Here is a 24,738-nt window from a genome sequence, read left to right on the forward strand (position 1 = left end):
ATTCACCAGCTGCTTTGAGTATTTCAGAGCAGAACAAGGGTCTGTCAGAGATTTATTCACCAGCTGCTTGTAGTATTTCAGAGCAGAACAAGGGTCTGTCAGAGATTTATTCACCAGCTGCTTGTATTTCAGTGCAGAACAAGGGTCTGTCTCTGGTTCAGGTACGCCCCACTGTGTCAAACCCAACTACCATGAAAGGTTAACATGGGTTAGAGTTTCTTCCTGAAAATTAAGAATAAAGTTCCCTTCTCAGGAAAGAGAAACCTATGGAGGAGAAATTAAATGAAGTAAACAGTTCGGTAAACAGACTGAGACTTTATTGAAGACATTTCAGAAGTTTATGTACAAAACAACATTCCCACCCCCATATCAGGCTGTTAGTCACCCACTGGGAACAAAGCAAGTGCCTGGTGCACACTGGCAACCTGGGGACGCTCAGAGTTTGCCACGGAATTCACAGAAGGTAACAAATCCCCTTGGTTTAGAGCTGGGCAATTTCAGCCTTGGCTCACTTAGGAACAAAGGGAATCAAAGGAGTTGGGTGGTTTTTTTTTTCTGGAGTTAACTGAGCCTGCTGGAATCTGACAGCCTCCACTGGCCTTACTCTTAGGTCAGGTCATTTAATTCTGCAAAGAGCCAGAAGCCCACTTTGGTTTTGGAAGTGGAAAGGAAGCAGCAGCCCCTGGATTTAACCTGCAGGTTTGGATCCATTTCAGAGGGCTCCAGGAGATGCCCATCTCCGAGAGCACAGCAGTGTTTGCAGCTAGAGCAGAGCAGCAGCAATGCCAAGGGAAAGACTCAGCCCCTCTGCTTCCCAAACACACCCACAGGGAGGCTGAGTGTCAATGGCTATTTCAACAAGCGTGTAAAAAGCCCTTAGAGACAGACAGGAGTGGTTAAATTGTGACTGAGGAGCTGTTCCTGTGGAGTTCTGTGCTCTTCTACCACGGCAGAGTTTCCCCTTGCCAGTCCAGGAAAGAACCATTTTCTTTTTCACCGAGACGTTCCAGAACAGAGAGAATACCTGGGATGGCCTCCTGCACCTGCATGGGAGCCTGGAATGAATCAAGCTTAGGTCATTACTGGGAATTTCCTGCTGAATATAATTAAATACATTTCAGGAGGCTCTAGAATGGAGGGAGATGTGTTTTTGTCAGAGAGAAAGCTCGATAAGCTTTCCCGTGAATTGGTCTGAGGGAGCTGGAGAGAAAGAATTAAAACAATCCCCACGTGGTGTTTTGTAATAAGCTGTATTCCTCATAAAGTTGTTCACAAAAGAGTCTTTTCTTAGCACCCTTTCTGTAGCAAACTGGAGTATAAAAAGGAATTCTTAATAAAGTTATCAGCCTTCTGAGAATGCATGGAGTGTGTCACTCATTTATCTGTGTCATCTCTGACTCAGCGGTGACATTTTGGTGTGTCACAGCCCACAGAGGGGTGTGTGCAGCCAGGGGGCTGGGACAGCAAGGGTGTCACAGACATATTTTATGAAAAATCCTTTTACTAGGACCTTTTCTCCAGAAACGAAATGTATACAATCATTATCTGCTGCTGTGGGATGCAACAGGTGCATCTTTGATTGGTTTTAGGTAGTTGTTTTTAATTAATGGCCAATCACAGTCCAGCTATGGTCAGTCACAAGATTTTGTTATCATTCCTTTCTATTCCTTTCAAGCCTTCTGATGAAATCCTTTCTTCTATTCCTTTAGTATAGTTTTAATGTATCATTTTCTTTTGATATAATATAAATCATAAAATAATAACTCAGCCTTCTGAAACATGGAGTCAACATTCTCATCTCTTCCCTCATCCTGAGACCCCTGTGAACACCCCCACACAAGGGACCCCAGTGTGACATTTCCACACTGGCACTCACCATGTTCCCACCCATGTCTGTCTGAAGCCAGCCTGGGTGCAAGGAGATGCAGAGAATTCCGTCTGATTTCAGGTCTGCAGCCAGACACCGGGTGATCATGTTCAGGGCAGTCTGCAGGGGTGGAAACGCCCATTAATTAATGTGTGATTAATGAGCCTGGAGCACCACCCCAGCCCAGCTGCTGGGCACATCCCTTCCACAGCAAGGGGCAGGAGGAGGCTCTCAGGACTCATCCAGGCTTTCTGGGAACTCTGAAAGCTCTGCCACCACAAACTCACTGCCCAAAAACGAAACCAAGTTGTAAGGGAACATAAAGTAGCATTTGAAATCCTCAGGAGCTGGGAGGAGAATAATATTGACATAAGGACTGTGTTTTTCTGCACTAACCACTACGCAAACATTCATTTACTTCTGAACAGGGAAAACAAGCGTTTAACAGCTTCTGAGTAGGTGGTGTAGGAGAAGCTGTATGTGTGATCCTGACTATCTGTACAAACTCAATCCCTGGATGTGAGAAAACTGAAAATCCCACCTGTCACTGACTGACATCACCACAGAGGTCAGCACACCTTTTGCTGAGTTTCCTGCTCTCTCTCTGGGATGGGAGAGGAACACAGCTGATGGAGCCCACACTCGATGGCATCAGCTCCTCCCTGAGTGCCAAACCCCTCGGAGTGGATCTGTACCAGAGCAGGGATTTAGGAGCCTGTTCTCTCACACTCCATGGCATCAGCTCTTCCCTGAATCCCTTGGGAATGGATCTGTATCAGAGCAGGGATTTAGGAGCCTGTTCTCCAGGAGTTGCTCCAGGTGCAGCATCCCACAGCTCCCATTTCCACCCAGGTGGAGAACAAGAACATTTTTGTGCCCACAGAGGTGCTGCACCCCTTGCTAAGGCCAGCATGGCTCCACCTGCCCTCAGCCACGGAACACAGCCCAGGGCAGCCTGTAGCTGTGATATTTTTTATGAAAAATCCCTTTGCTAGGATTTTTCTCTCAGAAGCTAAGAGGCCTCTGGAACAAAATGTAAACAATGGTTATCTGCTGCTGTGGAATGCAATAGGTACATCTTTGATTGGTCCCATGTGTTTGCTTTTAATTAATGGCCAATCACAGTCTGGCTGTCTTGGACTATCTGGTCAGTCACAAGATTTTATTATCATTCCTTTCTATTCCTTTCTTGAATAGAATAATTCCTTTCTATTCCTTTCATCCTTCTGATGAAATCCTTTCTTCTATTCTTTTAGTATAGTTTTAGTATACTTTTAATACAAAATATATCATAATTGTATTATATAATATATACTTTAAAAATAATATATATCATCATTAATATAATATATATCAATTTACTTTTAATATAATATATATCATAAAATAATAAATCAGCCTTGTGAAACATGGAGTCAAAATTCTCATCTCTTCCCTCATCCTGGGACCCCTGTGAACACCACCACACTCATGCAATAAACAAGTGATGTATTCATGCACCCCAGCACCCACAAACCTTTGCTATCCTGTAGGGATAGACCTTGAGGAACATCTCGTTGGCCTGGACGAGCTGCATGGAGGCAGCCAGGGAGGACATGTTGATGATGGCAGCTCTGTGGCAGCCCATGCCAGTGCCCAGCTGCGCTGCCTTCCTCAGCAGCGGGAGGAACGCCTGTGAAAAGCAGAGTTTGCTTCATTTGGTGATTGGGATTGGAGCTGGATCATTCCCTCATCCAGAGCAGGAGCCCCAGGACAGCGTGGTGGTGGCTCCTCAGCCCCCGTGGCCAGAGGAGACCTTCCTCCAGCAGTCTCTTGTGCCCACCTCCCGTCCCCACTGTCACATTCACATTCTCTGAAAAAATCCCTTTGTCCAGGGTTTTTTCTCCTGGGAAGCTGAGAGGCCTCAGAGAAAAGGAAAACAATTCTTATTTCATTTGCTTCTCCTCTATTTTTCTCATGTGGAATGTGTTTGGAGATTGTTTCGTTGGATTCTGCTGTGAGGTGTTTTGACTCTTTCGCCAATTGGGGCCAAGCTGTGTCTGGACTCTGGAAAGAGTCACAAATTTTCATTATTATCTTTTTTAGCCTTCTGTAAGTACCCTTTCTGTATTGTCCCCACTGTCACATTCACATTCTCTGAAAAAATCTTTGCCCAGGATTTTTCTCCTGGGAAGCTGAGGAGCCTCAGAGAAAAGGAAAACAATTTTTATCTCATTTGCTTCTCCTGTGTTTTGCTCATGTGGGATGTATTTGGAGATTGTTCACCCACAGGTGATTGTTTCACTAGTTTCTGCTGTGAGCTGTTTTCACTCTTTGGGCAATCTGTGTTGGGACTCTGGAAAGAGTCACAAATTTTCATTTTGATCTTTTTTTAGCCTTCTGTAAGTACCCTTTCTGTATTCTTTAGTATAGTATAGTATTCTTTAATATAATGTAGTACCATAAAGTAATAAATTAACCTTCTGAGGCTGATTAACCTCAGAAGGTTAATTTATTACTACTCCATGAGAACACGGAGTCAGATCCATCACTCCTCCCTGCAAACACAACACCCCCCCTGCCACAAAGTGACCCCCCCAGTGGTGCACAGACAGCAGCTCTGTGGCAGAACTGTCTCTGTGCAGCTCCAAGGGCACAAACACCTGCACGATTCCAGCTCAAACGTGGAAAAGCCCCAGGCTGAGCCCATCCCTGCTCACCTTAGTGACCATGAGCTGGGCCACGGTGTTGGTCTCATAAATGGTGAGCATGGTCTCTGCCGTGACCTCCTCCAGCGAGGCCAGCACGTTGATGCCGGCGTTGTTGATCAGGCAGTTCAGCCCTTTGTCTCCCACTATTTCTTCCACTTCCTTCACCACTTTCTTGATGCTGCTCTCACAGACCACATCTGCACAGGGGAGGCAGGAAAAGCCCCAATGAACAGTGCGGGGAGTGCCTGGCACAGGACAACTGTGCCAAACCAAAGCTGAGGCTCACTGGGGGTGTTTGGGCAGCACACATGTGGAAATGCACAGATTTTACAGAATTACGTTTCCCCAGTGTTATCTTAAGATGATTTTCAGCTCCTGATCACTCAGGACACCAGTTTTTTTAAGATGCACTCACCTAAGCTGAACAAATTTCAACCTTTACTCACCCAGTTGCAGGAGCTTGATGTTGCTGTATTGCTTGCTGAGCTGCTGCAGTTCCTAGGAAGAAGAATTATTTTTATTTTATATATATGTGTGTGTATCTCCATGGGTATTACATAAATCACTTTGAATTCTGCATCTCCTCCAGAACTGTAACTGAAATATTTCCCTGATTGGACTGAAGGCAGAGATTCTCCTTTGTTTTCCAGCCTGCTGAGCAGCTTTCCTAAGAGCCAGATCAGGAAATTGGACTCTTCCCCTGCTCAGTCCAGACTCCAGCCTGCTGGATTTTTAGTGGGACATTTCCCAGCTTCAGTGCTCAGTCCTCAGCATTCCAGTAAAAATCCAGTGCCTCCCCAGTTCTGTGAGAAAATCCTAATTTCTCCTGAAGCTCAGCTAGTGCTGGACACCCCTTCAGGGCAACTTCAGGGAATGCTTTTAAAAACCCATTTGGAATTTCTGTTTGCAGGAAAATTTCATTTCCCCATGGGAATTTGGTTTCCCCAGCAGCCTCGTTAGCGTCACTTCTTGTAAGTGGAGGCTGAGCCCACCAAGGAATCAGTCTGGGGCACAGCCACTGTCCAGGAGAACAATTCCCTCCCTGCTGGAGCTCGCTCAGTGCCTGTCAGCGCTGCAGGCTGCTGTTCCTGCAGAAACCCCTGCTCTCCCCTGCACAAAGAGAGTCCAAACTGGATTTATGGGCCCAGCTGGAGCTCTCAGGTTTCTGTGCCATGGAGCCAAGTGGGAAGCGTGGCCAAAGACAACAGATGGATTCCATATTCCCAGTCATGTTCAGGAGACACAGCAAACCTGGCCAAACACTCCAGCCCTTTCTTTAGGAGCCCTTTGGGAATAGGGGTCAGGAGGGCAGGCTTGGAAAGAATCCTTCCCTGCCCCTTGGAGACGCTTCAGGGACTCGGTGTGCTCTGACAAACCCTAATGGATCACGTCTTTTATCTCACATCAGGCCCTGCAGGGCTCTCTCCAGGCTTCTTTGGGAGATTTGTGCTCCCACCCAGGCCAGTCCACAACTGCAGTTAAGGCTGTTAAGGGGAGGGGGAAGGAAAAACAAGCCAGAAGCACAAAACCAGAAGACATTCCTCGCTTTGGACAGGGCCTGGTGGGACAGATTTCCATAAATTAAAGGCCCAGAACACACTGGCTTGTTTATTGATGAAACAGCTCAGCCTGCAGTGATTCTGTGCCTTTGGGTTGTCACTGGATTTCAGTTTGACGGCATCACTCAGTGCAAAATCAGCTCCAGGAGTGCTCTGGCTGCTCCAGGTTTGTCCATTTATTTATAGTTTGTTTATTTATATGCTTTACTCTCTGACAGAAACGAGCTACCAGCTGCTGCTGAAAGGCAAGAGAGGCTGAGAGACTTGAGCAAACAATATTTTCAATTAAGAATTGAAGCATTCTCCAGTACACAGCACGAAATCACAATAGCTGCATGCAAATTAGGTTTAAAATTCAATGGGTTTTCCAGTTAATTACTTGGTTAACAAGTGACTCCCACTTCAGGGGTTTGAATTTCTGAGAAGCAGCTCCCAGCACAAAGCTGATCTGGACAGCTTTGGTCTTCAAGAATGTTACACCTGATAGAAGCTGAAAAACCCAGTTAGAACATCTAAAACTGGCAGGAAAGCCTATTTTCCCCCTCCTGGACTAGAAGGAGCATGAGAAAAGGAGGACTGAGACAAGGAGGTACAGCCAACATATCCCAGCCAAGGCATTTTTAATTAGTGTGCTGTGACAGATAATTTAAAAACAAACAAGACAAACAAAGCCCAACAAAAAGCCACAACACAACTCCCTACCAGTGTTTATTTAGCATAGTAGCTGCAGAACTGCTCTGCACCTGAGCAATCACCCCTGAGAATCAAACTTGTGGGGAGTCCAAGACAAGAATTAAACTCTGATTAGCATCTGTTGTTTCCTGCCTGCTGATTTTTAATTACGATTAACAAAGACTCGGCCTATTCTGATTTAAACAAGATCCTCTGGCGCTCAGGGCTCCAGACACAGACTCATCAGCACACGGGGTATTTATTGCTAGATTTCAAGCAGGAATGTTTTGTTGTCTTTGTCATTTAGCAAGATTTACTTTGCCTTCTTTATGAAAGCATTATCCACTTGGGTTACAGCTCTTGGACAGGGCCTGGCCCCGCTCAGCCAGTTGGAAGCAATCAAGGCAAACAAACAGAGCCTGAGGGCAGGATAAAGGTGCTCGGGTATCCTTCACCTCATCCTGCTTGCACTCAGGACAAAGCCAGAGGTGTATCCTATTTTTCTGCGTCCCTCTGAGACAGATTTTCAGTATCACAGTGTACAGCCAGCTCGCTGTTCAACCCTGGAACAGCTTCCACAGCACTGCCCTGACCCACAGCCCTCTCTGCCTCCAGAAAATCCAGCCCTCGCTGCTGTAGGAAGTGTAAAACACTTCCAGAAAAAATAAAATAACCAAACAAAGCGACTCTGCAATAGCCCAAAATTAAAAAGACTTCAGAAATGCCCCCTTTGCCTGGTAAATGTGGTGCACAGATCGCTCAGCTGCTCTCCCCAGTTGCAAACCACATGGCTGAAATATGTGTTAGAGGGAAAAACAAACCCCAGAGCTGACAGAGACGGTGAGCAGGGAGCTCCGGGGCTGAGCAGGGACCAGGCACAGCTTGGAGCTCAATCCCCTGCTCCAGAGAGGGGGAAAATGCACATTTGGGCTTCCCAGAGCTCTGCAGAGGGATTTGCCCACCTGGGAACTCGCTGGGGCTTGGGGAGATGCTCCTGTGCACATCCAACAGCTCTGGGCACTTTTTTATTGATTTATTCACCTCCTCCTTCCCCATCACACCTGGGCCTGCACCGTTTTAAGAGTTTTCCCTTTTATAGGAAAGCAGGATGGGGGAGGAAGGAGCAAAGAAGGAAAAGAGAATTCCAGCTTGTGCTGGCTCCTTGCTAGCAGCACTGGGGTTGTGTCACCTTGATTTTTAAAGATTTTCTAAGCTTTTTTCCTAAGATTTTTTAAGATTTTCTAAGCCTTCTGATGTTTATGTTTTTGTAACAAACTTTTCCCACCCACTTTCTACAAACTCTGTTTTGCATTCTCTTATGGAGGAGGAGGAGAAATCTGACGGGGGGCTGTTGGTTTGTCCAGTGCCATTGGAGAGGTGGCAATGGACAAACTGCCCATTTCCAATTCACTGCCACTTTGGGAAACCTATAAATGCTGGAGCCAGAAAATAAAATCCCTTTTTCACCTTGAAAACAGCAGTGAGCCCTATAGTGACAGAGTTGTGCCCATCTGGAGAGCAAAACCAGGACACCAGAATGATTTCCCAGGAGATTTGTGGCTGCTTTTTAACGTTGGAACAGCCCAAGAAAAAGCAGAAACCACCCAAGAAAAGGCAGAAACAGCCCAAGAAAAGGCAGAAACAGCCCAAGAAAAGGCAGATTGGGATCAGAGCGTGGCTGGAGGAGTCTCCGGTGGTGTTTTCCAGCAGGGGCAGTGGTTATCTGCCTGCCTGCTGCACGTTATCCTGTGATCTGCAGCCCATTTGTTAGGCAAATGTTCTGGGGAGGCCACCTAGGAGCTCCTCAGCCCCGGAGCTCGAGTTTTCACAACTTCTGCCAGCACAGACTCACATGCAAAACCCTGCAGCTGTTCAGCATTACCCAAGGTTAGGGAGCTACAGGAGATAGATGTGCTGCTTTTCCTGGGGAAGAGAGGAAAGCACACTCTGAGATCTCCCCTGCACACTCAGATTTTTCCCCAGCATCTTTGGAAAAGCAGCTCCTTAATGGCTCCTCTCTGTCCACTCTTTGGAGGGCTCCAAAACATTCACTCATCACTCTGCTGAGGGATTCCTGCCCAAAGTGGAGCTGTGTTTGCCAGGTGTATTTAATCACTTTTCCTCTAAAAATTGGGAGATTGTTTTTAAAAGCCTTTTCATTTGAGCTCTGCCCATCTCCATTCTGCCAAGGGAAAATGCTGCTCTGCCAAAGGAACTGTCCAAAGCTGCTTTTCTCTTGGACAAGGAGGATTTTTCACATGGTCAACAAAAAAACGAGAGGAAAAACCAAAACCACACCACCTGAATTGCTGTCAGGAGAACAAGCACTGGCCCAGGTGCGCAGAGAAAGAAAAACTCCCTCAATTTCACAGCCCACAAACAGGTCTGAGATGGACCAAGCCCGTTTCATGTGCCCCAAATTGAGCCTGCAGTGCCAATTCCTGGAGAGCAAAAACCTGAACTCTGGGAGTTCAAAATTTGACTGGAAATTCAGTGACAGAAAAGAAGAAAGGAAAGGAAAGGAAAGGAAAGGAAAGGAAAGGAAAGGAAAGGAAAGGAAAGGAAAGGAAAGGAAAGGAAAGGAAAGGAAAGGAAAGGAAAGGAAAGGAAAGGAAAGGAAAGGAAAGGAAAGGAAAGGAAAGGAAAGGAAAGGAAAGGAAAGGAAAGGAAAGGAAAGGAAAAAAAAAAGGGAAAAAGAAAAGGAAAAATGACAAGAAAATCACAGAACCTTTGCCTTTCCTACCACACTCAGCAGCAGTGCCAGGCTGCAGCCAAGCTGTGAGAGCAGCAGCTGAATCTGGTGCTGCCATGCCCACGATTCCCAGTGCTGGAGGCTGGGGCAGGTCTGTTCTTGCCCTCTGTCAGCCCCAAGGACCAGTGGGAGCCCTCTCAGAGGGTCAGAAAGCTTTGTGCCAGCTCCACGCTTTGCAGATGGGGCAGATAATGCTGCTGAAACCACCACAGTACCTTTAGTAAAGATTTCTCTTCCTTGTGGAGTTTCCAAAGCCATCTGTTAGAAATGTGCTTTCAGCTGGCTGCAGAGGTTTCCATTGATGTCCTGCCAAAGCACAGCACATGGCCTGGAGGTCCTCACAGAGAACAAAAACCCACCCTGGTGCACCAAGGACAAAACCTGCCCCTCTAAAAGATGGGGAAAGCTGAAGATGCACCCCATGTGTCCAGCAGGGTCCCCGTGGGGCTGCTGGAATGTGGCTCCTGGCCAGTCCACCCTGCCAGAGCCTTTCCAGGGTTCTCCCAGCAGCAAGGAGCGACCCAGACTCTTCCCAGACACACACATTGCACTGGCTGAGGGCTGGCTCATCTCCCTCTGCAGGTTTGCAGCCTTTCTGCTGCAGATTTTTAAATATTGACTACACAAAAAAACCACCCCAGAAGTGATGAGTAGTGCTGAGATTTGCCTGTGTAATGTTTCCTAGGAAGCTCTTCGTGTTAAAGGAGCAATTTCACTCCTGAGAACATTATGATGAAATAAAATCATACTGTTTGTGAAAAAGAGAAGTTTCCTACAGGAGACACCCTGCCAGAGGCTTTCCAGGAAAGGTACCAAGGAGTGACCCAGACTCTTGCCAAACACATTGCACTATCTGAGGGCTGTTTCATCTCCCTCTGCAGGTTTGCAGCCTTTCTGCTGCAGATTTTTAAATAAAAATCACAAGCACACACACACACACAAAAACCAAATAAAAACTGATGAGTTATGCTGAGATTTGCCCGTGTAATGTTTCCTAGGAAGCTCTTCCTGTTAAAGGAACAATTTCACTTCTCCATGTAATGGATCTGAGACCATTATGATGAAAAAATCGCAGGGGCCATTTGGAAAAAGAGAAAGAACCTCTGTCAGCAGCGGCTGGAGCAGCTTTAGGACAAACAGCCAGGCAGGGAGATTTTGATCTAGCCCGGGTCAGGTGTCTCTGCTGCCTTCCTGTGCCACTGCCACAGCGAGATTTGTGCAATCTCTGTAGGAAACGGGGCTGGGAGCGGTGCCAGGAGGGGACAGGAGTTACAGGGACAGAATGGGGGGAATTTCTGCTCAATAACAGGAGTTACAGGGACAGCATGGGGGGAATTTCTGCTCAATAACAGGAGTTAGAGGGACAGAATGGGGGGAATTTCTGCTCAGGTAACAGGAGTTACAGGGACAGAATGGGGTGAATTTCTGCTCTATAACAGGAATGAAAATGGAACAGAATGGGGTGAACTTCTACTCAGGTAACAGGAGTTAAAGGGAACAGAATTGAGTGAATTTCTGTTCAGGTGCTGCCACGAGGGGCTTAGGGAAAAGGATTTAAAAGCAAACAGAATTGAGTGAATTTCTGCTCAGGTAACAGGAATGAAAATGGAACAGAACAGAGTGAATTTCTGCTCAGGTAGCAGGACTTAAAAGGAACAGAATGGGGTGAATTTCTGCTCAGGTGATGAACAGGAGTTAAAGGGAACAGAATGGGGTGAATTTCTGCCCAGGTGCTGCCACGAGGAGCTCGGGAGCAGCAGCCCTGGAAGGGAGCTGTGCACCTGATCCCAGCCTTGCTGGGCAGTTTCTCTGCACTTCCATTCAGAAATGCCCTAAATGCACCTTTATGCTGGAGACTTTTTTTAAATTAAAATATTTTCCTTGGGTTTCATAAGGACCTGCAGAGCTCAGACTGCAGCTGTTACCTGGCCAGCCCTGTCCCGCATCCCAAGCACCTTTTAGAGATTTTTTTTGTAGCTAAGCAGTAACGAAAATTCCTGTGTTTGGTTTATTGCTGGGAGGGTGTGATCACAATCTGTGTGATCACCAAATCCTCCAGCAGGAGCAGACACAGGGGCTCTCTCTCCCTCTGGAATTTGCATTTTTCCTTGCTGGAAATGCAGGGGAGATGCAGGGATGGGGCTGTGGATGTCAATTCTCCTTCCAAATGCCTGGGCTGTTCCAGAGGGGTTTGGGACAGGGCAGGGCAGGAAGGAGCAGGGGATGGGCACCTGTGGGAGTTTCAGGTGACACCGCTGGGCACAGAGCGACTGATCACCCTCAGAGATTTGCCTCCCAAAGTTTGAGAGGCAAATCAAAACCACTGGTCCCAAAACCACTGCGATGCTGCAGCAGGAGGGACTTGAGCTGAAATGGGAGAGAAAGAGAGAGAGCTGCGAGTGGATCCACGGGCAGCAGGTACCAAAAATTCCTGTTTGCCGCAGGAGCTCTGAGCCCTGCCCAGCACAGAGGGGAACTCAGAGAAGTGATTAATTCATTGCTCATCTGCGCTTTCTCAATTGCTGCAATCGCAGCAGAGAACAAGAGGCAGAGAGGGCACACAGAGACGCGTGGACAGAGAGAGAGAGAGAGAGAAGCAAAGCTGTGCCGGGTTTCTCCCCTTTCTGGGAAATGTTTCTGAGGGACCGCGGGCTGTCCCTGCAGGTCCGGGCAAGGACAGCACAGAAATCTCCAGCAGCAAACCCAGCGAGAAACTCGGGGATGGACGGAAGGGGTGGCAGGAGCGCTGGAGATGCTGCAGCTGCCTTGCCCTGTCCCGCTCGCTCTCCTGCTCCCGGGAACGCTCCCGGTCATCGATAAACCCCAGCTCCAGCCCGGAGAGCTGCCCGGTATCGGCTCCAGCCGCCCTGGCTCCATCCCCAGCCCAGGAGCTCCGTCCTGGCTCCATCCTCAGCCCGAGAGCTCCGTCCCGACTCCATCCCAGCCCGAGAGCTCCATCCCAGCCGGGCTCCATCCCCAGCCAGGGCTCTCTCTCTGCCAGCACAGGGATGCTCGAGATGTTCCTCATTTCCAAACTGCCTTCTCCTCCCTCCCGACCCCTTTACCCCTCTCCGGGGACCCCCAGCGCCCCCGCCCCGTTTACCTGCGCCTTCTCGGGGTACCGGCAGGTCGCAAAGACCAAATCCGGGGAGGGGCTGGCGGCTGCGAGCCCCCGCACCAGCCCCAGGCCGATGCCGCGGCTGCAGCCGGTGATGAGCACGGAGCGGCAGCGGGGCTGGGCCATTCCTGCCTCGGCTCGGCCGCTCCGCTCCGCTCCCGGCGCTTCCGGAGCCCACGCGGGGCTCGATCAACCTGAGCCGAGCGGGGCCGCCCCCGGCCCGCCCCCAGCGCGGCGCCGCCCCCGGCCGGCTCCGGGCACGGAGAACGGGCCGGGAACGGGAATTGGTTCTAAGGGGAATTGGTTCTGCCCCTCCCGGCTGCGGACACGGAGAACGGGCCGGAACGGGAATTGGTTCTGCCCCTCCCGGCTCCGGGGCACGGAGAGAAGGGCCAGGGGAAGGAGAATTGGTTCTTACCCCTCCCAGCTCCGGGAGAGAACGGACAGGGAAAGGGGAAATGGTTCTGCCCCCGCCCGGCTTCAGGGCACGGAGAGAGCAGACAGGGGAAGAGGAATTGGCTTTTCTCCCTCCATCCCTCTCCCGGCTGGTACCCAAACTCTGTTCCACCAACTTCAGAGCCCTTCGTGTGACAGTGGTGGGCGCAGAGCAGCCCCTGAGCCCTGTGACCCTCATTATCGGCCCCACAGAACGGGGGAGCCACCAGAGGCTGAGAAAACAAAGCCATAACTCACCTGAAGGTTTGAGAGCTGTTTGCACACTCAGGTGCACGTGGGGCTTTGGATTTCAGGTGAACTTCTGCCAGCTCCAGCAGCAGCACTGACTGCTTCAGTGTCCCATAAACCCAGCACAATGTTCAGCCACCCCAAAATTTTCATCCTCCAATGTCCCAGCAAACCCAGCCCAGCTGTTCGGCCACCCCAAAATCTTCACCCCCCATGTCCCAGCAAACCCACCCCAAAGTGCAGCCCCAATGTCCCAGCAAACCCAGCAGATGTTCAGACACCCCAAACCCCAAATTTTCAGCCCCCAAAGTCCCAGCAAACCCACCACAATGTTCAGCCACCCCAAAATTTTCATCTTCAATGCCCCAGCAAACCCACACAAGACATTCAGCCACCCCAACATTTTCACTCCTTAGCGTCCCAGCAAACCCGAGATGTTCAGCCAGCCCAAGATTTTCATCCTCCAAAGTCCCAGCAAACCCACCACAATGTTCAGCCACCCCAACATTTTCACTTCTCAGAGCCCCAGCAAACCCACCCCAGATGTTCAGCCACCCAAAAATTTTCGCCCCCAATGTCCCAGCAAACCCACCCCAGCTGTTCAGCCACCCCAACATTTTCACCCCCAAGAAGTGGCCCACATCCCAAGGGATGGGATTCTCCTCAAGCCCAGCTCCTCCTCCTTGTCCAGGTGAGCAAACCCAGCTCAGGGAGCTCAGCTGGGACTGCCAGCTCCTCCAGAAGTCACAGCAATGCAATTCCCACCTCAAATCTTAGTGGATTGGGGGATTTTATATTTGGTGCCCAAAATTCCTGCCTTTAAGGGAACCGGGATTGAATTCCAAGTCTCGAATCTATTACAGTTTAAAAATATCTTCATTTTGCAGCAATTTCTTTCCTTATGAGTAGGCACAAGTGGTGGAGCTCATAAGAAACTCGAGTGAATGTAATAGAAAATCAAATACTTTAATGAAATTAGGGAGCATGAGAGTAACAGCTCAGATATACCACTAGAACTGATACTACTGGGCTGTGGGGCTCTGCTAATTGGAGTTTTAATTGCTCTGTTCATCAAGCATGCAGACTGACAAACTACCAATTCTTCAAAGATCCTGAGTCAAGAATTTTCAACCACTTCAAATGGATATATAGGAAATGTCTTCTGAGCTGGTGGCCTGCACACAGCATTGCACAGATAAAAATATTCTACTCTCAATGCACAGAGCTAAATACTTTCACATTTATCAGAATTTTCTACACAAGTCTTTTTTTTCTTTTGATAGAATTCAAGTTTTTGAATTTTTCTGTATATATCTTCACCTGTATTAAACAAATGCTTATTTACATTGTGGGTAAAGTGTAAAGGCTAGGAAGGCCATTTTCCCATACTGTAACACTGCAAAATATATATATATATATATATACAGAAAACCTAATATAGGCAACAGGACTAAAAAAAAAAAAAAATCACCTCCCACCTGTACAACATCACCGAGCCAGCATGGAAAGAGGGCATTGGTAGCACCAAACCATTCCTGGGGGGCTGAGCAGCTTCCCAGCCCCACAGGGAAGAGCTGCTGGGCACAGCACCCCAAGGATGGGCTGTCCTGGGGATGGAAACGCTGAGGAGCAGGACAGGAGCCCCAAGTGAGGGTGACAGCGGCACTGCTGACATCACCTGCCAGGCTTTGCTTTGGGTTCAGGGATGAGCACAATTCAGGAGCCAGATTAACCCTGCACAAGCCATGGGGAACGAGCTCTGCTGGTTCACCAGTGGTGCCAGAGGGAATTCCCACGGGAAGCAGCCCCATCTCATCAACTGTGCCTGGGTGCTGCAGGGAAATCCCTCAGAGAGCAGCCCTGGTGGGCATTCCATGGGGAAGCAGCTCCCAGCTCTGTGCCCAGGGTGCCAGAGAGAGAATTCCATCAGGAAGCAACCCCAGATCACCAGAGGGAATTCTCTCTGGGAATTCCAGGAAGCAGCCTGGTGGGCTCACCAGGAGAATTCCTTTGGGAATCAGCCCCAGCAGGACCTTTGGGAAGCAGCCCAGGGGCTCACCAGCAGGAATCCCCTTGGGAGCAGCCCCAGTGGGGGCTCACCAGCAGGAATTCCCTCAGGAGCAGCCCAAGAAGGGCTCACCAGTGAGAACCAGCCCAGGAGCAGCCCAGGAAGGGCTAACCACCAGGAACTCCCTCAGAAGCAGCTCAGGAGCTCAGTGGCAGGAATTCCCTTGGGAAGCAGCCCCAGCAGGAATCCCCCAGGAGCAGCCCCAGAAGGGGATGACCAGCAGGAATTCCCTTAGCTACCCCATCAGGACCCACCGGTGAGAATCCCACGGGAGCAGCCCCGGGGGCTCACCGGCTGTGCCCAGGGCGCTCTGTCTGTCTGTCCCTCTCCGGCGGCGCCAGCTGTGCCCAGGCTGCTCTCTGTCCGTCCGTCCGTCTCACCGGCGGTGCCGGCTGTGCCCGGGGTGCTCCCTGTCCCTCTCCCTGTCCCTGTCCCTGTCGTAGCGGTGCCCTCTCTCGTAGGAGCGCGCTCTCTCGTGCCGGTGGTTGCGGTAGTAGTGTCCCTGGCCCTTCTTCTTGTACTTGCCCGCGTGCTCGGGGCGCTCGCGGGAGCGGCTGCGGGAGCGGGAGGAGCTCCTGGAGCGGGACCTGCGGCCCTTGTGCCCCCCCTGGTACTTGCTGTAGTCCTTGGATTTCTTGTAGCCGCGGCCCTTGGAGCCCTTGTAGGCGGAGCTGTGGTTGAACTGCCTCGGGGGGGAATCGCTGCGGCTCCGGGAGCGGCTCTGCGACTTGGAGCCGCTGGACGTGGAGTAGCTCTCGCTCTTCCTGCAAGGGAAAACAGAGCAAACCTTGTTTTCTTCAATTACAACAACTTCATTCTGCATTTTGCTGCTTTCTTGGATTTTAAGACCTTCCTTCCTCATTTTCAATTGGAAGAACGTCCTTCTGCAATTTGCATTTGAAGAATGTCCTTCCATATTTTGCATTTGAAGAATGTCCTTCTGCATTTCACTATTCCCTTAAATTGGAAGAACGTCCTTCTGTACTTTGAACTTGAAGAATGTCCTTCCTCATTCTGCCATTTCCTTGAATTTGAAGAACATCCTGCCGTACTTCGAATTTTAAGAACGTCCTTCTATATTGGGAATTTTAAGAATGCCCTTCTGCATTCTGAATTTTTAAGAATGCCATTCTGCATTTTGAATTTTCTGTATATATATTTTGAATTTTAAGACCTTCCTTCTGTATTTTGAATTTTAAGAATGCCCTTCTACATTTGGAATTTTAAGACCATTCTTTTGCATTTTGAATTTGAAGAATGTCCTTCTGCATTTTGCTGTTCTACCATGAGAACGCATCTTGTGTCCTAAATTTCCATCTGGCTACAGTAAAAACACTGATTTTTTTAGGAGCTCCAGTTCCAGTAATGCTGTGAATACCCACAGCTGGATCCCCTCAGCCTCCTGGTGATGAATTATCAAAGCTGAGACTGGGAAATGAGACTGGAGGGACTGGGATCACACCCTACCTGTGCTTGGGGGATGCAGACCTCGATGGGGACCTTGAGTAACTCTGATCTCTGCTTCCACTTCGACTCCTGCTCTCTCTTCCTTTCTGGACACTGCCAGACACAAAGAACACTCAGTTATTTAGCTTTAAGTACTCATGGGATAAAAATCAGCTGTTTCCTTACAAAACCTTACCCATTTACTGGGCTGTTGGAGCTGGTTCTCTTGGCTCCCTCTGTTTTCCTTTTTGCATTCTTCATGGCCTGCACAGGTAGGGGTGAGGGTTTGTTTCCTTTCACCTCTTTTGGAGACTCTGCAAGAAGAAGCCTTTGTTACCTCTTTGGAAAGTACCTGAAAGGACTTGAGGCTCCCCTCACCCCAAGTCTGCACAGCTGGGCTTTGCTCACACAGCACCCACAAGCAGATCTCAACAAGTTCACAGAAGGCAGAAATTCACCTGAAATGTTTCTGCCAAAGTACTGAAGTCACAGCAAGAAAAGGCAGCAAACCACCCTCCTTTCCTTGCCAATTATTCTGCATTGTTTGAAAGGTAAACTGGGGGAGAAGATGGTGAATTTTGTCTTCTAGGTGAGACTGCACCAGACTGGAAACTTTAACCAACAGATTCCTCACCCAACATCCCAGCTCTGCTTCAATATTGCATCAGCACAACGTGCCAGGGGCAAGGATTTGAGTTTATTGCCAAATCCACATTAAAACAAGCCCCTGGCCTATATGGGTTTAAACTAGTCTTAATTTCAGACTAATTTGATTTTAGCTTTTATCTGATTCAAGAAATCACAAAGCTACACTGCTATTCAAACCCAGCCAGTCGAGTAGTGCTAAAAGCCATCTTAAAAAAATCCCCAACAAACTCCAAACCACACTTGTAAAAGCTTCCCAAAAGGGTAAATATACATGAAAGATGTGAAAGAGTTATTAAAAATGAGTTATCCACTATTTACCATTTTTTGGGATGGGGGAAAATCCCGATGTGTTATCCAAGCTTGGAACTCCCTCAGGTACCAGACCTTTAGCTTGTGCCTTTGCCTCTTCAATGGCCAATTTCTTCTTTTCTATTTTACTTTCCAGATCAGATAAATCCACCTATAAACACAGGAGCACTGCTTGTGAGAGCTGAATTTGCTGCTTACCCATTCCCAGGGAGAGGAATGAAAATTCAAGGGGTTCCAGGCAGTGGCTCTTTGTTCCAGGCTTGCAGCTGTGGTTTTAAACAAGCTCAAATTTTCCAACTCCTTCACTGAGGGCTCCCAACATGAAAAACAAGCAAACCTTTTTCCTTGTGTAGAGCTGCAAGATTTTTAAGCAGATTTCTTGAATTTCTTCCTCTGTTGCTCCAAACAGTAAAAACCAATGTGGGCGATTTGGAAGAGGGATCTAAAAGGAGAGACAGACAAAGCTCAGATTTCTCCTCCTGTTAAAAAGGCTTGAAAAAAACCCCAAATCCATCAAAGTGTGGCTCACCTCCAGTGTCCTGGCTGCCAGGTAAATGCAGGCACAGGCAATGCTCTCTGGCTGGAACCTCACAAACACATCTGTTCTCAGGCTGTCGTTCATGTAGTTCCTGAAAAACAGGAGAGCAGGAGGTTGCAAGGCACTGCAAAGCTCTTTGGGGCTCTTTTTTTGGGGTTTTGACTTGGTTTTACTTCTACAAGGGCTATTTCTTTCTGCATTCAGTTACTAGACTTCAACATTCTATTCCTGTAAATCTAAAGAGAAGCTGAATGGTTTTACTACAAGAAAAATAAAAGGAATAACTAAAATTAAATCCCTCAAGGGGAGGGATGTGTGACAGAAACAAAGTCTGACTGCTGCAAATTCAGTGGTGAGAAGAGAACCAATTTTAACTTCACTTTTGCTGCTGGATCTCTACTGGCCTGCTCTCATGCAATAAACAAGTTATTTTCATCAAGACAACATACAGTGTGCTCAGAAATACTCAGAAATAGAATTTTAGGTTCACATGTCCCCCTGCAACAGGGCAGGACCAGGTGTGTGGCAAAAGCTGCAGCTCCTGGAGCAGTTCTCCCATGAAATGAAATCCTCTTCAGCACAGCTCAACTTCCAGTGGGGTTTCAGGGTCCATTTCCATCCAGAACAGAATTCTTTTTGATGCACAAAGTCAGCCATAGGACAAATCAGGGTATTTGGGAAGATCAGTTCAGGAGAACAGTCAGAATTCAGGCAGATCTCCTCTGTGGCACATGAAATAAGGTTTCCAAATTGTCCCATTTCAGTAAGGTTGCTTAAAATGAATATTCACAGAATGAGCAAACTGTAAAATATTGCACATATTCCAGTCAGTACAATGAAGCATTATTTGTTGTTAAATCTTAAATACACAAAGTAAATTCCTGTGAATCTCTCAGCTGATGTGCTTTAGGAGATCTACACTTGAGAGCACATATGTCAATAAAATATCAGATGAGAAAAACTAAAACCAGACATAAGAAAAGTCCTTAAAATAATACTTTAAACAATAATAATTACCCATGTGGGTACCCAGTATACAAGGATTCACTGACCCCCAAGGTATCCAAGCAGAGACCACAGGCACCTGCAAGGTTTGCAAGGACAGAGAGGAGGGATTGGAATCCCAGAGTTTCCAACTCCCACCTGTCCTCAATTCTTGTTCACACAAACAGCAACTGCTGCCCCAAAAAAGCAACATCAGCTCATCTTTCTGGGAGAAAGGAACTTCTAAACCCCCTACAAAGAGAGCACAAAGCTTTTGGCCAAAGGAATTATAAAGGAAAGGTTGACTTTGAACATCTGGAAGCTCCACAGTGGTTTTTTTTCTGATTTGCCAAATTGAGAACCATTCCAGCTTCCAAGCTTGGCCTCTGCACATTTTCCCTGTGGGCTCAGCCAGACACAGGAGGAAATGAATCCTTGTCACAATAGCTTAAGAAAAAGGTCATGTTGTAAAAATGCACATTTCAAAAACCAGTTATACTGGATACCCACCAGTTCTTGGGTACTGGAAGCAACAAACACGAGCACAGAGATGTGTGATTGGAACATCTGACCCCTCTCCCAGCTGGGGTAATTCCCTCCCTCCCCTTCCCCTCCCCTCCTTCCATAACCAGCAGATTCTGGCAGTCCAAAATCCCATTCCACTGCTCCATGCAATGCTTCTGGGAAGTGTCTCTAAATATCACATTTGGTCTCCAAGCTTCACACATGTACTAGCTTTATCACTTAAACATTTTCATTTAAACATTTCAGATAATTGTATCTTGCAAACTATTCATTTTTCTGTTGTTAATTCATCCCTTTTAAAAGCTTTAAACCCCACCTTAATTCATTTATCATAAACACACCACATTATAACAGTTAAGAGAAATAGAACAATTAAAAAAAAAATAAATTCAGAACTTGAACGCTCAGGTTATCAAATATACAAACAATCAAAAAAAAAATGCAGAGTAAAATAAAAAATAAAAATAGAAGCACAAGAAGCAGTTGGCCAGTTACTCTACTATCATGTATATACCACCTGTCTAGAGCCAGCCTTCTCTTGGGAGAGCTTTGGGTTGACTGAAGACGGCAGCTATCCCTGCACCATGGGCAGCAGAGGAGAAGTCTTAGTCACTTACCCTCAGAGGCTACCCTTTGATCAAAAGAGTACAGAAAAGAAAAGTCAAAACTGGTTCTCTACACACAGCTCACAGTACCAGACAGTTCAGTCAGCAGAAATATGGTCTCTGGATTCACTAAAGGTGTTGTTTTTTTTTTTTTTTTTTTTTTATTGTTAAAAAAGGATTATTTGGTAAAGTTTAAGATGTGGAATTTTACAGAAGCTTCCCACCCCCGAGTAAATATTTATTAAATGAGAGCAACAAGACAGAGAACATTTCTTGGCAAATATGAATGCAGGCTATCCATCTATCCACTCTTAGAAGCTGACATCTTGCATTATCCACATAGATAAAAGAAATTTATCTGTGCTGAGCTTTAGATACACCTGAAATCAAACTCAGGCCCTGGGAAAAGCCATTTCCCAGCACTGGGAACAAACTTGCATTAACCCTGAAGAAAACCCCAAGGGAACAACTCTAAACCCACCCAAGCTTTTCCCTTCAGCTGGAAAGTGAGAGCAGAGAGGAGGGAAGTGAGGAGTCAGGGTGGAAAGCTACCTTACCATTAAAACACTGCCTCCAACTTAAGAGGCCGCTCAACTTTTGGGAAGTTTGGGGCACACCAAGGACAGTGGAGCTGTCTGGGGTGGCCCCAAGCACTGCTGAGCAATCCTGCCCAGTGCCTCAAGTGACATATTTCTGCTACTGCCCCTTCTGGTCTCTTAGAACAAAGAAAATCAACTTACCATGAGGTCTGGACCAGGTGTTGGTTACGTTCACATTCTAATACCTGAAGGTACATAACGATTATCTGGAAGATATGGGTCATTGAGTTATTAACCAGCATCTGGAGAGCCACCTGCTCACTGCAGAGGGACATCCATGAGGCATCTGTGATCCTCTTTCAAGGCCTAAAGCACTCCACACATCAAGAGTTTGCACCATCCCCAGTGTTTATCCACACCAGTTCTGACCTTCTGAGCCCTTCTGTCCTGGCCTTGTCTCCACCTGGGTTTGGTTCGGGTATTCTGTGATGGATTTTGATTCAGGGATTTTGTGGATGGATTTTCATTTAGGCATTTTGATTTAGGGATTTTGTGGGTTGATTTTGTTCTCCTACAAACCTCACAAATCCTTTTTTTAGCTGGTGCAATCAGCAGTGAGGGAAGCTGGCAGTGCTTGCAGAGAACAGATCTAACACTGTGCCAGGGTTTGTTCAGCTCTGAGGGGTTTTCCTCAAGTTTGGAAGGAAAACAAGGCTGCAGAGAGGAAGGATAATGGCAGAATTCACCCCATTAACAAGCTACAGCTGCCCTCTGGGGTGGGTGACAACAGGAAATTCTGAATGTCAAGAAGCTCAGAAGGCAGCTCTGAACAGGAGGTTTTTAGAGCAGAGAAGAGCAAGATCCCCAATTGTGCTGGCACAAAAATCAAAGTTCTTTTACCAGCTAAAGCACAATTTAAACATTTGAGGCAATTGTATCTTCCAAGTATCATCCACTCTGACACTTGTTACTTTTATTTGAGCCTTGCCTCAGTTCTAGCCAAGCCTGAGCGTGGCTTTAACACACTCCAAACTGGCTCAGAGATCTTTAATACCTCAGCACGAGTGACCAGGACAACCCCAGGCCTCCAAATTGTTCCCTGCTTGGGGGAATCTAAACTGAGGTGATGTTTTCTACCACCACAGCTACCTACTGATCCAATTTGCCTTCCAGGAATAATGAGCACCTGCAGCCACCTCGCCGTCACCCAGCAGTGATACGAGAGCAATTAGTAAGAGTCTCTTAAATGAGAAAGAAAACATCAGGATGATAAGAAACTAAATCTCACTGAGTTCACTGATCATCATGTGCAGTCCACAGAGCTTCCAGGCAGCCTCCTCAGAGGTTTACAGAACACAAAACCTTGGTTATGGAGTGAATTTAGAAAATACAAACCTTATGAGGGTGCTTCACATGAACACAAAATCCCAACTCCTTCAACACTCTTCTTTCTGCCTTAATTATTTGATTCTTCAAGTTCACATATTCCTGATCCAATATTAGAGGCACAGGTTTTCTGCAAGACAAGGTCAAACCCAAAAAATTATCATCTTAATCCTTAGGAAAACTCAGGTTGAATTGTGTAAAAATAATAATAAAAATCATTATTTAGATCATCAAAACATTGATTTATTAAACCAGGTCAGCTCACTTCATGAGATCACTCTGAAATATTCCCTGATTTATGAAACAGGGAATGATGATATTGTTTAATAATAGCATCATAATAATAGTTAATAATAAGCTTAATAACTTAAATACAACAGAGATAACTCAGATAATTCTGAAATCTCAGCTTACTTTTTCTCCCTCAGGTGTCTGAGGCGATGGAACACATTGATCACATCCCGAATGCGTCTGGGGGCTTCCTCAATTTTGGATGCCAGATGGACACAGGCCATGGAAACATGCTGAAAAACAAGCACAAAATAGAATATTTTCTATATTTCATTTCTAGTTCAGGAACTGAGCTCCTACAACAGTTTAAGGATGGATAATGAGGGGAAAAAACCAAGAAAATATCAAATACTTGGCAAAAATCACAATTAAATACCTTTGTAAAATCGTATTTCTCTATAAACTCCAGACAAGTTCCTAACACTGATCACACTCAGATAACAGCTTGCCAAGAGAGATCAGAAGTCAAATATGGCAACAAATGTCATTTAATGCCTTCTTACCTCCATGGAATGCTTCACAAAAGACTTGGTGTAAAAGAAACGCTGGAATAGCACCTGTCCTGTAGCCATAGCCACCTAAAAATGAGATAATCACAACAGCCATGAACAAAACTGCCACTTCCAAGGAGAAAATTTAATAGATTTAAGACCCAGAAGATTAACTAAGCATAGGAGGAAGTTTAATGGTATTTAAGTTTAATTACTAAAGTAATTAAATTGCCCAAATGTTATCAATGCTTTAAATGCCGCCTACAAGTCAAATACAGACGGCAAATCCTAATTTTCTTTTATAAAATATGTGGAAATACGCTCTAAACTATTAAATTAATAATAAAAAACAAGAAAATTCTGAAAACCAAATAAAATTCAAAGTTATGAAAGTACGTCAGAAAAATATTTGCTTTTTGGGCGTGGAAAGTGAGGAGCACTCTAATCGCGTCATGATTTGCATACATTTGATTACGCTAAGGCTCGGAAAGTTTTACTCTCAGAGAGCAGCGAGGCTGTTTGGGCTGAAATTCTCCGTGGAAACAAAAACCTCGCCGAGGTCACCGGGGCTGCAGAGGAGCCGTAGGAAATCCGTCTTTGCACAATCGCCACGCGGAGGCGGCGGGGGCGGCGCTGACATCACCGCATCCGGCAGCCAGCGGCTCCGAACGGCCCGGAACGAGCCCCGAGCACCGGGCGGCCCCGAACGAGCCCCGCACACCGGGCGGCCCCGCGGCCTGCCCGGCCGGTAACTGCGCGGCGCCCCCGGGGCCCGCCCGCCCGGTAACCGGGAGATCGCACAAAGAAGAGCCCAGCCTAGCCCTGCTGAGTCCTGGCCCCATCCCTGCCCGCGCCCGGCCCCACCTGCGGCAGCCGCAGCAGGATCCCGGCCGCCTGGATGAGCTCGCAGCCGGTGACGCGCAGCTCGGTCTCGGTGTCCGGGTCTAGGCCGCTGCTCATGGAAGGCGTGAAGCGCAGCGTGTGCTCGGGCAGTAGGCAGTTCTCCAGCGTAATCAGCACGCCCGAATACAGCCGGTCGCCGATCAGCACCGCGCCGGGACCCGGTACCGGGGCGGGAGCCGCGCCGGCCGCCTGAGGGCCCGCGGGGCCGCCGCCTGCCGCCGCCGCCATTTTGTGCCGCCGCCGCCTCGCTGGCTCCGCGCTCCGTCTCCTTCCCCCACCAGCATCCGCCCGACGCCGATTGGCGGAGCGCGGCGGGGCCGCGGCCGCTGATTGGCTGAGAAGCCGTGACGCAGGACGCCGCCCGGGCCGCGCGCGGCGGGGTGACGCAGCGGCCGGGAATCCGGACAGGGCGGGGCCGCGGCGCCCTCAGAGCCGGGGCCGTGCGGGGACGGGCGTGAGGGGGCTGGAATTGAGCGGTCACCGAGTTAAATATCTTTGTTAACTCCCTAAAAAACCACTCTATGCCCTCACCGAGTTAAGTATCTCCGTTAACTCCGTAAAAAAAAACACACTATGCTCTTACCCAATTAAATATCTCCGTTAACTCCGTAAAAAACCACACTATGCGCTCACCCAGTTAAATATTTTTGTTAACTTCCTAAA

General features: G+C 47.7%; 2 protein-coding genes across 7 annotated transcripts; both read right to left on the reverse strand.

Moving 5' to 3' along the window:
* Positions 1-295: 295 nt before the first annotated feature.
* Positions 296-12,826, reverse strand: LOC132082984 (C-signal-like). The gene is made up of 6 exons (XM_059487465.1): positions 12,644-12,826; positions 5,004-5,055; positions 4,567-4,754; positions 3,384-3,539; positions 1,877-1,987; positions 296-1,055 (listed from the first exon to the last, which is right to left on the reverse strand). The coding sequence occupies exons 1-6, from the start codon at positions 12,782-12,784 to the stop codon at positions 942-944; spliced, it is 762 nt and encodes a 253-aa protein (XP_059343448.1). The 5' UTR covers positions 12,785-12,826; the 3' UTR covers positions 296-941.
* Positions 12,827-14,287: 1,461 nt separating this feature from the next.
* On the reverse strand, positions 14,288-24,338 carry CCNL2 (cyclin L2). Of its 6 annotated transcripts, none has more exons than XM_059487329.1 (11): positions 24,037-24,338; positions 23,185-23,259; positions 22,805-22,914; positions 22,400-22,520; positions 21,206-21,270; positions 18,343-18,442; positions 18,151-18,255; positions 17,823-17,964; positions 17,053-17,170; positions 16,878-16,970; positions 14,288-16,174 (listed from the first exon to the last, which is right to left on the reverse strand). In XM_059487329.1, exons 1-11 carry the CDS (start codon positions 24,301-24,303, stop codon positions 15,787-15,789), a joined length of 1,584 nt encoding a protein of 527 aa, XP_059343312.1. In that variant the 5' UTR covers positions 24,304-24,338; the 3' UTR covers positions 14,288-15,786. The 6 variants fall into 6 exon arrangements, with proteins under 6 accessions (XP_059343312.1, XP_059343313.1, XP_059343316.1 ...); XM_059487330.1 differs by lacking the exon at positions 24,037-24,338 and adding an exon at positions 23,638-24,012; XM_059487333.1 differs by lacking the exons at positions 22,400-22,520; positions 22,805-22,914; positions 23,185-23,259; positions 24,037-24,338 and adding exons at positions 18,801-19,123; positions 20,378-20,491 and having other exon boundaries at positions 21,206-21,272.
* Between the last annotated feature and the right edge of the window lie 400 nt (positions 24,339-24,738).

The sequence above is a fragment of the Ammospiza nelsoni genome, chromosome 22 (genome assembly GCF_027579445.1).
Source record: "Ammospiza nelsoni isolate bAmmNel1 chromosome 22, bAmmNel1.pri, whole genome shotgun sequence".
Classification (NCBI taxonomy): domain Eukaryota; kingdom Metazoa; phylum Chordata; class Aves; order Passeriformes; family Passerellidae; genus Ammospiza; species Ammospiza nelsoni.

What these genes read in the sequence shown, in the direction of transcription:
- LOC132082984 (XM_059487465.1), bottom strand. Translation starts at nt 12,784, where the DNA reads ATGGCCCAGCCCCGCTGCCGCTCCGTGCTCATCACCGGCTGCAGCCGC. An exon ending in CATCAAGCTCCTGCAACTGG is followed by an intron (nt 4,755 to 5,003) that starts GTGAGTAAAGGT and finishes TCCCCTGTGCAG; the next exon opens with ATGTGGTCTGTGAGAGCAGC. An exon ending in ATCCCTACAGGATAGCAAAG is followed by an intron (nt 1,988 to 3,383) that starts GTTTGTGGGTGC and finishes CCACCCCTGCAG; the next exon opens with ACTGCCCTGAACATGATCAC.
- CCNL2 (XM_059487329.1), bottom strand. Translation starts at nt 24,303, where the DNA reads ATGGCGGCGGCGGCAGGCGGCGGCCCCGCGGGCCCTCAGGCGGCCGGC. An exon ending in ATGTGAAGCACCCTCATAAG is followed by an intron (nt 21,271 to 22,399) that starts GTTTGTATTTTC and finishes CATATCTTCCAG; the next exon opens with ATAATCGTTATGTACCTTCA. An exon ending in TGGCAGCCAGGACACTGGAG is followed by an intron (nt 18,256 to 18,342) that starts GTGAGCCACACT and finishes CTCTCCTTTTAG; the next exon opens with ATCCCTCTTCCAAATCGCCC.